The 12,537-nt window shown below is 42.9% G+C and overlaps 1 protein-coding gene and 2 non-coding genes across 3 annotated transcripts; all 3 read left to right on the forward strand.

Moving 5' to 3' along the window:
* The first annotated feature begins 1,246 nt into the window (after nucleotides 1-1,246).
* On the forward strand, nucleotides 1,247-6,492 carry rpl18a (ribosomal protein L18a). Its single transcript, XM_046043135.1, has 5 exons — nucleotides 1,247-1,360; nucleotides 2,613-2,792; nucleotides 3,871-4,000; nucleotides 6,150-6,259; nucleotides 6,349-6,492. Exons 1-5 carry the CDS (start codon nucleotides 1,343-1,345, stop codon nucleotides 6,439-6,441), a joined length of 531 nt encoding a protein of 176 aa, XP_045899091.1. The 5' UTR covers nucleotides 1,247-1,342; the 3' UTR covers nucleotides 6,442-6,492.
* On the forward strand, nucleotides 2,397-2,529 carry LOC123967109. The gene has a single exon (XR_006824192.1). It is a non-coding gene; the product is annotated as a small nucleolar RNA SNORA68 (small nucleolar RNA).
* Nucleotides 2,850-2,981, forward strand: LOC123967108. The gene has a single exon (XR_006824191.1). It is a non-coding gene; the product is annotated as a small nucleolar RNA SNORA68 (small nucleolar RNA).
* Nucleotides 6,493-12,537: the final 6,045 nt, after the last annotated feature.

Here is a 12,537-nt window from a genome sequence, read left to right on the forward strand (position 1 = left end):
ATGTTATTTTGGTGTAATTTCATGAAAGAAAACCATATTTTTCATACAAAAGAATTTGAAAACAGGTCAAATATGACCAGAAGACAACACAAGGGTTAAGTTACTTTTTTGGACACTGTTTTCTTTTATATTTACATTGTGTTACAGGCTTATTGTGCAAATTAACCTTTCACAGCATTTTTTATTTGTTAACATTTCTTGGTGAAAGCTTTTTTTCAGAACATTTTTAACAAATGCTTTCTAAAAGTGGTGGCTACATGTCCCCTCCATGCTCCCTCCCTACAGGCTGAGCTACTCCACGCTTACCGCCGCACCTCCTCTCTCCTCCTGCTCACTTTCTCACTCAGTCACTTTGTCCCTCCCTACACAGCCTCCTCCTCTGCCTGCCAGGGGCCACAGCTCTCCTTCAGTCCTCCAGGCGCCTGTGGCTGCACTACTTCGGCTCCTGCAGCCCGTGTGCTTCATGTCGAGTTTGAGAGCTTTTACTTTAGCGCTGAAGGACACTTGACCTGAAAAAGCTGTCAGTAAACGTGTGATTGGATTCCCCTGAATTTCCTCAGGGAAATGAAAATCAGTGTCCACAGGTTCATGAATGCGAATCAAACGCCGGGACGCGCACGCTTTATTGCGAGTCTCCTAATCAATTTGTTTAACAAGGGAGAAAAATACAACAAGGGTTTGAAATAATTTGACTGACATAATGTTCTGGTCCGCCATGTAACGGCTTGAAAAGAACTTGGCCCGATGTCAGACTTATTTGCCGACCCCCTCTATACAGTAGGCCTATATATGTGTATTTATATGTATATAAATACATATATATACACATTATAGATAGATTGATAGATAGACTCACGTTACATACAACGATTATTATTATTATTATTAGCCTATTATTATTTCTATACCGGGGATCGATCTGTAGAAACTCTTCACACAGAACTTAAAATGGATCCTGACCGGATGAAAAGTAAATTTAGCTTTATGGTAATTTTATTGTTTGTGCATAAATAAATATTAAATAAATGATTAAACATTAAATAAATAAATATTAAATAAATGATTAAACATTAAATAAGTAAATAAACATTAAATAAATAAATATTAAATAAATGATTAAACATTAAATAAATGATTAAACATTAAATAAATAAACATGAAATAAATAAATAAACATTAAATAAATGAATAAACACAAGAGACACAGCTGCAGTTTGTGTGTTTTTGCTTTTCTTATAAATAAAGTTCTGGCCCCGCCCCCTCCCTTTCCTCCTTCCTTTAGACATGCGCAGTCCCCGCCCTGCTGCTTCCTCTTTTACTGTGGCAGTGAGCGAGAGACACCATGAAGGCGTCCGGCACAGTACGTAAAACTCTTTATTTACCGATATCTGCTAGCAACACACGGGCTATATGAACCGATGCAGCTTTATAACATTATATTTGTCTGACCTGTGTTTAAATGTTCCCAAAAAACTCCGCCTTTAAGTGATAAATTAATAGTTTTTCGTCCCGGTGCGTGAGCGGCTAACGTCCAACATGGCGGCGGCTGAACCATGTGGACGAAGCTGGTTTGAACGACACAATCAGAGCCACATGTTGGAATTACAAATACTCACGAACAGAAGAAGATCTCCTTAAACAACCAACACGATCTGAACCAGATCACTAATTACTCCTTAACTGTCCGTTTAACGCACCGAATGATTCGCGTTTAGCGAACTTAGCTGCCGTGAAAGCTAACGTTAGCCGCTAACGTGTGTTGCCCGGTGCTCGCAACGTGGATTATGTCACGGGGCACGTACAATACATGGGTCGTAATGAGTTGCTGTAATTCAAGGTGGTCTCTTTAAGATGTTACGTGTATTTAAAAGCTCCCATCTGAGCAGCGTTTGGCCAGGTGAGATGGTTTGCAGATGCTGTTGCAGAGAGGCTTAACGTTACTTAGCACAGATGTCTGTCACTGACTTTTTGTCACAGGCTTTGCAACGCTGTCAGCACTAACGTTACAGTGTGACTGTGCATTTAGACCAAACCTGAATTTAGTTTTTTGCGTTGCTTTTCTCGCTTGAGGGTTGACACACAACACAGTAATGCGGAAAAACACAACCCGCCATGACTGTAGCGGTATGAAACCAAAGTGAACGTTTTCCTGTTAACTCAGTTTATTTAATTGTAATAAGCGGATTAAAATGATGCCGAATTAACTACAACATGATCCCGATTTGTTAGACGTGTGACGTGATGCTTTTTTGAGGTCTGTCAGCAAGACAGCAGGAGAACAGCTTTAAAATGTTTGTTTTTCTGAATGGAGTTCGGATCAATCAGCTAACTTGAACACTAAAAATGACACAACCTGTGTGTGTGTGTGTATATACATACGTACTCACGTTTTTGCACGTGCACCCAAACCCAAAGGTCGTATCATTTCAGTGGTATGAAATTTGTCTGGTGTGCAAACAGAAAACGGGTCCTTGTCGCCTTTCTCTGATGCTGCCGTGCCTTTGAAAGTGAATCCAAGGGTCCACAAGTCCTGGCCTTTAAACGCCTCACGTGTACGTCTGTGTGATGCACTTGTGTCCTAACAGATTTTTCTCTTCTTCCTCTGAATGCAGCTTAGGGAGTACAAAGTCGTTGGGCGTCTGCTGCCCTCAGCGAAGAATCCCGCCCCTCCCCTCTACCGGATGAGGATCTTCGCCCCCAACCACGTCGTGGCCAAGTCCCGCTTCTGGTACTTTGTCTCCCAGCTGAGGAAGATGAAGAAGGCCTCTGGAGAGACCGTCTACTGCGGCCTGGTAGGTGTCTGAACCACACGATGCTCGACCGGATCATCTGGTCGGGATTATCTGACACGTGCACCCAAACCCAAAGGTCATATCATTTCAGTGGTATGAAATTTTGTCTGGTGTGCAAACAGAAATCTGATCCTTGTCGCCTTTCTGATGCTGCCGTGCCTCTGAAAGTGAATTCAAGGGTCCACAAATCATCACGTTTTAAATAATCAAAGAATAGAAAGACTCTAATGTGGGTCTAAGTTGGGTCAGCTGAAAATAAACTCCTAATATAACAAACCCAAACTAAATCAGTAATATCGCCTCAACCATTTGGCCTAGATTCATAATTCTGGTCTCCTTCGAAAGGTCAGAAGCTAAGGAATATAAATCCATTGTACATTAACATGTTTATTTTACCATTACAGACTACATGGAGATGAAATACAGAAAAAAATCTATTTTCATCCTCGCCTGGTAAAAAAAAAAAGCTATATTTTAAGGCAATAAACCATCATAAGAAAGATTATAATGCACCTGAATATCTTCTACGACACCTGGAATACAACTGTAATTGTGAATTAACAAATACAACAGTTATCATTCAACATTTTCAAAATATAACGGTCGAATGTCCATGTTTTGGCAAACTTTACTGTCTTAAATGTGGACTTTTATGGGGAGTTAATTTCAAAACACAATTTCTGTCCATACAACCACGTTCCAAATAACAGAACGGAGCAACAAACCCGGTTGTGACGATCCGGTACCGGGGGCGTAGACCTGTGTTCACCAGGTTGTTAAACGATCCGTTTTGAACGTCTTTTTTCCTAATTTGGCGCCCACTTCATCTGCGTCTGAGGGGGAAAGTCTACGTGCAATCAGTGCAAGAGAGAAAAGAGTTTCTCAGTTTAAAACACCATTTGTGTCAAAGTTACATGTCACACATGTCAACACTTTTGTCATGTTTGAGTTAATTTGTCGGAGGGAGTTTTCTAACACACTGAAGAACTGAAATAGTTTTTGGAAGACGTCTTAATCTGCTGTACTTCAGTTTGTGTGAAATGACCGACGTCCTGCTGTTTTTGTCTGACCCGTTCAGGTCCACGAGAAGACCCCCCTGAAGGTGAAGAACTTTGGTATCTGGCTGCGTTACGACTCTCGCAGCGGCACCCACAACATGTACAGAGAGTACAGAGACCTGACCACCTCCGGAGCCGTCACACAGTGCTGTGAGTACAAGTACACGTCTGATCTGTGCGAGACGTTTGGGGTTTCAGGGAGGATTTAGACTCAAAGTCCGCACACATTTGTAAATATCAGCTGATTTCTGGTTTTCAGGCTCCAAACTTTAAGAATCTGTGTAAACTTTGATTCTCCTTGTTCAGCATCTGTTTACCAGGTTTGTCTCGTCTGATCTTTTTCAATCACACTGACCTTCATACCGGCTGCCGCTACCGACCCCGGGACAGCACAGTAACGCGTCTACGCCAGTGTCGCCGGTACACAAGATGGTGCGAGGCCACGTGGGCACACTTTGGCCTCCGTAAAACATGATGCGAAGCTGATTTAGCGTTTAAAATGTGGCTTCATCCGCGAGCTGTGGCTTTCACTTGCTAGCTTGAACTGGCTTTGTCTGCTCAGTCACAGGGCGCATATCTATATTTTTCTCATATCTGAACAAAGTTGGCGACCTCGTCTCCCCTCCAGTGACGGACTACAGTATGTAGCTACTGCGTTTCATAGTAGTACGCAGTAGGAAACTGTGAAATGGATTTATTTTGCCGTATGCTCGGCGCAACAGGAAGAATATAAATGTAAGTTTCTAATTTAATCTTGAGGATAACGAGGCTGCAGCTGGCCTTCCAGTTACATCTACGAGTCCTCTCTAGCTTTGCAACTTTACATATGGCTCCAACCAGTCGTCACTCCTAATGCCTCCGCCCAGCAGCCAATCAGAGGCAGAGTAGGGCGGGATTTTTTCCAAGTCCGCTACACTGCGGAGTGAGGCACGGGAGGACGGTAGAAGATCGAACGAGCTGTCTGTCGGAAAGCAAGCCTGACGTAAGACAGAAGTAAGCTGGCTTACAATGTTCGCTGTCCTGTCAGATACAGTAAGGGGCCCGTGTCCCCCAAACTGTTTTTTTTTCTGACACCAGTGTATTTTTTTTTAAATGGGAGCGCCGCGTTTTTACAAGCTAGCGAAAACGGCAGCAGCGTGACGAGACGCTGGGCGTCTTTCTCTGGTCGCCGAGAGTTGAAAAATGTTCAACTTTGGGGGGGAAATGCTGCACTTTTTACTCAGCTGTCCAATCACAGTAGAGGAGGGGCGGGACAAATACCACACCGCAGCAACAAATGTATCATAGCAACCAAAGCAGTCGGGGAAAAAACATCGCGCCTCAACAACGCCCGTTAGCGCTTCCTGCTGGGTGTCTTCAGAAGAGCAGCTGGCGTTTTCAGCTGGTAACAAACGCTCTGGTGGACACGGGGCCCTGATGCTGCGTTTATACCCCAGTTCTTAACCAGTAATGGTAGCTAAACTAATCACCAAGATCAAACGTGTCGGCATCTGTGTCATGTCCCCGTCACTTTTTGAAAGCGTTTGTTAAAAATAGCTTGTAGCAAGAAATGTTATGAATAACAAATGAAAGTGCTTTGAGAAATGTTTGTGCATTTAAATAAGAATAAACAAGCTTCTGATTTATAAAATGACCCCAAAACGTGCAGCAGCGACGGCTTCTTGTCACAGTTTCTTCTTGGCCAAGTTTTCTGTTTTCTCCATGACAGAATAGGAGTTAAATCGTGGCTGCATGCGTGTTGCCTCAGCAGGGACGATACCACAGGAGAACCTGCCTGAGAGCTGCTCTGACTTGGATGTTGTTGCCCTTCACATAAATAAAAACATTTCCACCATAAATTGCTGTAGGAAAGGAAGAAATTTGTGCAGAAAATTCACCAGCCTGCAGGAAATGAAGCGTCTAATGCTCCTAATTTTCTGTGTGGGGGTCCTCCAGAGCCCCCTACTAAACATATTTCAGCATTGGTGATTTCTATAAAATGGCGTCAACATATTGTCACACCTGGTTCTCGTGACACCAGTAAGGTGCATCGCCGCATCTCACGAGCTCTTTCTCTGGCTGCAGTAGACGCATGCACGTTATCTATATAACATGACAGACCGCTCGTTTCCTCCTCACCTTTTGTTCCTCTGACCAGTTTGCATGCCGGTAATTATTTAAGACGAAGTTGTTTTAATAAGAGATTTAATCAGCCCGCTCTGACAGCAGGCGTCTGTCGCTCTGGAAGTACATTTCAGACCCTGACGGCTTCTTTGTTTAAAGCTTCAGGAGTGTTAAAGTTTCCCTTTGTGTCCGTCAGACCGTGATATGGGAGCTCGCCATCGCGCCCGCGCCCACTCCATCCAGATCATGAAGGTTCAGGTCATCGCTGCCAACAAGTGTCGCAGACCTGCCATCAAGCAGTTCCACGTGAGTCTCCGCTCTGTTTCTGTGTCCAGTTTAAAAACCTGTGTCTCGACCCCGCCGTCTGAAACTGAACCAATCTCCTCCTCCTGCAGGACTCCAAGATCAAGTTCCCTCTGCCCCACCGGGTCCTGCGTCGCCAGCACAAACCCCGCTTCACCACCAAGAGACCCAACACCTTCTACTAAAAGCGTTTTTTCACTTTGTGCGGGAAAAAATAAAAATGATCTAATAGAAAACGAGCCGTCTGATTTTATATGTATTTGTCTGCACGCTGGAAACTTCTGTGATCAACCTGATCCCTCTGTGGTTTATTGAACATGAACATCCCTGCTGGATCATCTCTGGCTTTCTCTTGTTGCAGTAGCCAAATGCTCGTTACAAACAGACGACTTCTTCTCTCACTGTCTGTGTGTTTCAATTTAAATTTATTAGTGGATAGACCTGTGAGACGCAGCATCTCGTTTTCAAGAGGGTCCAAAGACATGCATGCATTATACAACAGGAGAAAAGAATAAATATGGAATACGTAGTGCAGAAAATACAAAAAACACAGAACAAATAGTCTAAACAACCGAGTTAGTAAACAGCTTACACCCTCAGCCCAGACTGATGCCACTGGAAACAGAATATTAAACATTTCCAGTGAACTTTCAGCAAAAAACAAGACACATCATGGTTCAGACACGTTACAGCTAGCACAGTAAGTACATCTCACTTACCTCATTACACAATCTGGACCCGTAAAACACTTGAGATTCAGTGCAAAGAAGAAATAAGAAAGATGGAAGTCAAATCCACAGGAGGGAAATCAATTAGATGATTACATGAATCAAATTACAAGCAATACTGCTGAGTCCAGCATCAGTATCATGCACACACGTTGTGAAGATGTAGATCAGGGGTCGGCGAGCCGCATGTGGCTCTTTCATCCTTCTACTGCGGCTCCGAGTGGCTTGGGAAAATAAATTACTAAAAAGAAATTGAAGTGTATTTTATTTGTGTTAGTTCTTTTTTCGCCTTTGGAGTCCTGTCCATCTTCGGATCCACATGTATGTGAGCAGCTATTCTTTATCATGAACTACATTAAAAACAAACAGATGACGGCTTACACTCCTGCGTAAAGATGAAAGTGACTTCGTACAGCCCCGATTTGCAGACGCTGTGCGCAGAGGTTCAGGAGCAGAAGTCCCATTAACCAGGTAAAATAAATATTTATGCAGATATTTGTTTTTCATTGTTTAGTGACACAGTGCTTTTTTTTAAATTCAGGTCAAGGCTCCGCTACATGCTCTGAAAGCACAGAGGCGATACTATAAGGATGACGGCTCACGGCATTTTCTGCTTTTGTTTGCTACATGGATATTTTAAGTTCAGCTTTTTAATTTATTTGAAAGAGACATTCAGAAATTATTTTTTCAAGAATTCACAATGTTCAAAGCACTAATAAGTGTATGGCTGGGGTGAACCCCGAAGCATGAAAGGGAAGTTGTTTTTTTTTAATAAATGCGTGTTTTTTTCATTTTAGATGTCAAAAAGTATTTGCGTTTTCTTTTCCGTGGAAACCGAGTTCAAATGGCTCTTTCGGTGTTAAAGGTTGCCGACCCCTGATGTAGATGAACTAAATCTGCAAAAAGATGAGATGGATCTCAAGGAAAGAGGGAGATTGTTTGTACAACTACAAGGAACCAAGAGTTCTAAGCTGAAGCCAGTTTAGTGGTTCATAATTACACAATGATGAGTTTTAAATCTACGCAGACTTATGAAGTGGCTATTTTTCACGCCCGACCAGTTTGCGTGTCTGAATGTTGCTTCAAACTGAAGTTTAAAGCGTCTTTCCCACCAGCTGAGGCCAAACAGCAGCGTCATCTGGTGAAACGGCGAGTTTACGCAACAGTTCGAACCAACACATGTGAGGGGTCATGACCTTTGACCCCGCTGGAGAGCTGCAGGCCTGACGTCTGATGCTGTTGCAGCCTCCGTCCACATGGTGGCGGTGTTCACCAAGACATGAAGGTGAAGCAGCTGATGAAGGAAAGTCCCCACAGGTGTATTTATCTTCCACTATCGTAGAATGAGCTTTGAAAGATGTTTTTTTTTAGAGCTGCAGCCCCCCGAGATGAATTTAATATTTAACTTATTAACCTGTTTGACATTAAGAGTCTAAATTAACTTCCAGCAAAGCAAAGGGATCATATTCTGCTGAGTCTTTCATGTAGTCGTTGTGCTGTAGAGTTAAAGATACTTAATCTGAACTTTTTTTTTATTTACTCAGATGAGTCAGATTATTATTTTGTGGGGGGGGTTTACTGTGAAAATATATTAAATGGCCAAACATTTACTGAACGGTTTATCAAAGGATGTCTGTGAAGGTTTTCAGTCGTCCAGGTCACAGTTATCCAACGAAGGTTAAAGTCAAGGGCAGCTGGACGTCTTCAGTTCTGACTGACTGGCAGGGAAACTCAGCTATTTAACCTCAGCGGGGTCGTTTGCCAGGATCGACGATACCGCCTCTATGGTGGGGATGCAGGTGAACAAAGAAGTCACGTCATAGGACACCATGGTTTCATCTGGGTCCAGTTTTAGTCCTCGAACTTTGTTTACAAAGTCAACAGAGTTTTGGACGTGGTGAGGAGCTAAGATGGAAGAAATGTGTTTGACATGTTGTAGGTGACCGAGTTAATGCTGCTGATAATCGGCCGGAGTCGGGCTCCTTCTTTGGCTTCTCCAGGATACAAATATTGTTCCCGGGAGATGGTGTTGTCCTTCTGTCGCTGTTGTAGATATTCTTTGGCCTTTTTCTTGTATGCGCTGGTTGGGTCTCGTCTCAGTGTCTCAGTTTAGTAGTGTGTTGACCTTGTTCTGGTAGTCCGCTGTGTATCAAAGGATTTATTCAAAATAACCATGTGATATGTGTAATGGGCCCTTTGTCCCCACATATTTACAAATAAAATGTCACAAAAATAAGATATTTTTAAAAACCCTCGGAAAACTTCTGGCTATAAGACCTAAGAATCAGTGTGTTATTTCATATATAATAACATAATTTTTTTTAATGGCACACTGACCACCAAACCAAAAAAATGTTCCCGGTGTTCATTTCAGAAATCAGATTTTTGAAATGAAAACATTTTATGTCATTAAAAAATGTAATGTTGTTATTTATGAAATAAAAAAGGGGGGACAATTTCAATTTTATAATCTGTCAAATATAACTCTTTTCAGTCTTTCAGTCCATAGATGATGCAATCAGTTTCTGGCAAGCAGACAAATGGATTTTATGTGTTGGCTTCTATTATTGAGTATAATCACGTAAACGTCAGGACCGATTACGCCATAAACTGCAAACTCTTTATGTGATTATCCACAAAAGTTTCACAAAGACAAACCTTTGCTGTTACCACGGACATAAAGTGATGTTTAATAAGACGTTATGTCTGTTTGATCCTGATAAAAGCAGCTGTACTCGTAAAGATACAGGGCGATAATGTTAAATGCTGCGCGCGACACCTGTCCGCTCTGCTGTCCAATTATTTCTGGCCACGTAAAATCTGATTTCTGGTCTGTTAACATCTTAAACATCAAAAACGGGGACATTTCCAGGGGACCAGGCCACCAAAACCGGGTCTGTCCCCGGAAAACGGGGACGTCTGGTCACCCTGTCATCAGTTCCTCAAGGAGTGATCAAAACAAACCACGTTGCGTCCAGATGACACCTGAGAGAAAAGTCTTTTTTTAGGCAGATTTCAGTGTTGAACTGCACAAACCTGCATTAGAGGTGGGTTATAAATGAACACAGTGATGAGGGGACTCTGCCAAAGTGGGGTTTTATCTGCAGCTTTAGTCAGAAAGTGGAAGCTCGTTATGATACGCCGTCTGGCTCGTTATCAGGCGGCATGCTGGGAGCCGGCTGCTGTTACAGTAGAGGAGGTGGAGGTGCTGTGGAGTTTGATGGGAGTTAACTGGGTGTGTATGAAGGAGTGGGAGCAGTGGGTGGCTGCAGAGCAGACCTCACTCAGTGATGGAAAACATTCTTTTCAATGAGTCACAGTCATAAACATGTAAAATCATTTCAAATACATGAAGAGAAGAAGTCAGCGCTGACTTCACCCGGCGGTATGTGGAACTCGCTCCAAAGCAAACAGCAGAAAAATGGGACTGAAACCGGTGATTCTGATGGTTAATTAAATTCTAATATACAGCCGCATGTTTATGAGCCGGATCCAACTATTAGTGCTTAGCAGCAACATTTTCCATTATTTGTGAGCAGCTCTTTAAAGGGCACTTCTGACAGGAAGCAGGTTACAGCCTCAGAAATCAATTCCACACAAAGACGCTCAGTATAGTACTGCAGTACTTTTTTTTTATTGTGGGAATTAAAAGACTGTTTAGAAATACGTTCTCAGGGTTTTCTGACTCCACAGAAAGCTAAGCCTTGTTCCCAGCGGAGCTCATTGTGAGCGCCGTATCGCCAAGAAGTCAGAGGCCGTTAAGTGTAACTGGCTGCGCCTCCTGCCCGACGTAAATGTTTGAAATACTGTAGACTTCCCTCTGTAGGTGAAACGTGAAGCACGGGACTGCTAACGGCGCTCACGCACACAGAGCTGCTCAGAAAGCTCGTGTTTTAAAGAGGTGTTTGATACCAGCTTGGTGCAGCTCCTGGTGTGAAAGATTTCATCACTTTCTGAATGGAGTTTGGTGCCAGATCGTTCACTTCATCCGTTGTCATCAACTATGTTTTTCTGTATTTGTTTGTGTATTTGCTTTTTTTTTCCACCCTAAATACTGCGCATGGTGTTCTCAAATCTGTGAAGATGTTTTCTTAAAGGCTCGTGCAGACTAACCACGTCCAAACCACGTTTTGTCAAGAAAACACAAGCGAAATGACGCAAACCTGCTCATGAAACAGCTGTTTGTTATTATAAAGACAAAGAATCAGGGTGAAAGGATGGATCAGCACACGCAGGCAGCAGGGATCGTCTGAGCTGCAGAGAGCTGAGGGGAGTAAGAAGCAGCCGCCTGCTCTCATTGGCTGGATGTGGATGTCGAGTCGGCCGACTCCTCCAGATATTTGGCAGACGTCGGCGATGTGTCAGAAATGGGTCGGGAAGCCGTTTTGATGCATCGTTGAGTAGTTCACACATAACGACTGGCGACCGCCGATCGATCGCAGATTTACCCCACGATCACAGCCCGACGGTCACCGAGCTCGCCGACCGGCAAATCGGCTTTAAAATCGTGTAGTGTGAACTAGGGTTAAGTTGCCGACAGCGTGTTGAGCTCTCAGGGCCGCCGTACGACGTCCCAGCTGCAAAAGCAGCACACAAACTGACATTTATCAGAAAAATCAATCAATTGGGAATCCGATTGGTAAATTTTGTCTTTGAAGGTTCAATCAAGGGCAACCGGATTTCGTTGAAGATGTTTCGTCTCTTGTCCGAGAGGCTTCTTCACTTCTGACCGACTGGCGTGGAAGCTACTGTATTTAACCTCTAGTTGATTAGACGTGATGAGCGTTGGAGTCGCTGGAGTCACCTGAGGTCACGTCTGAACGAGCGTCGCGGTGACAAAGCCAACAGCGGTCGTTCAGACGTGACCTCAGGTGACTCCAGCGACCATTAAAACAGCTGTTACAACTAGGGATGAAACGATTACCGGTTTAATGACCAGGGTAAAATTCCCGACGGTTAGTATTACTGTTCTAATTTTAATAACCGTGTTTGATTACCGCGCTTTGGCGGTTTAATCTCCTGACCAACATATTTTGTTTATTTAAAATCCGGCTGTCGTTTAATTTGCTATAAAAGTGTCCAACAGGAGAAACTCTGCAGACTCCTGAACAAGACTCTGTTTTTTATGTCACCTGTTGGGCTCATTCATTAAGTATTTATATAATTATGCATGGGGTCACTGCATTTACTTATATAATAATATAACATCTTTAATGTTAATGCACGTTTGATCTTGTTTTCATATGTTTACGTAAGGTACTGGCTGTTATTGTTTTAATGTTTATGCAAACAGAAAGTTAATTTTATTTGTGGTTTTAAATATAAAAGTTGTTGAAATGGTTTCAGTGATTGTTTCAGTACGTTTTGATCATTTTAACGTTCCTGTAATAATAATAGTTTTGGCAACTATAATCGTAATGTGAAATATTTATACCGTTTCATCTAACGAACCAATCACAGAGGTTAAATGGCCGGGACTCCCTGACGGTCAGGCAGAACTTTGAGGGTTTCTAAGGAGCTTCAGATATCCTGTTAAGAGTTTTCTCACTGAAT

Source organism: Micropterus dolomieu, unplaced genomic scaffold, assembly GCF_021292245.1.
Source record: "Micropterus dolomieu isolate WLL.071019.BEF.003 ecotype Adirondacks unplaced genomic scaffold, ASM2129224v1 scaffold_34, whole genome shotgun sequence".
NCBI lineage: Eukaryota > Metazoa > Chordata > Actinopteri > Centrarchiformes > Centrarchidae > Micropterus > Micropterus dolomieu.

Excerpts from the sequence above, each read along its gene's own strand:
- rpl18a (XM_046043135.1), top strand. Across the intron at positions 4,001-6,149 it reads CGGAGCCGTCACACAGTGCT|ACCGTGATATGGGAGCTCGC; the intron begins GTGAGTACAAGT and ends TGTGTCCGTCAG. Across the intron at positions 6,260-6,348 it reads CTGCCATCAAGCAGTTCCAC|GACTCCAAGATCAAGTTCCC; the intron begins GTGAGTCTCCGC and ends CTCCTCCTGCAG.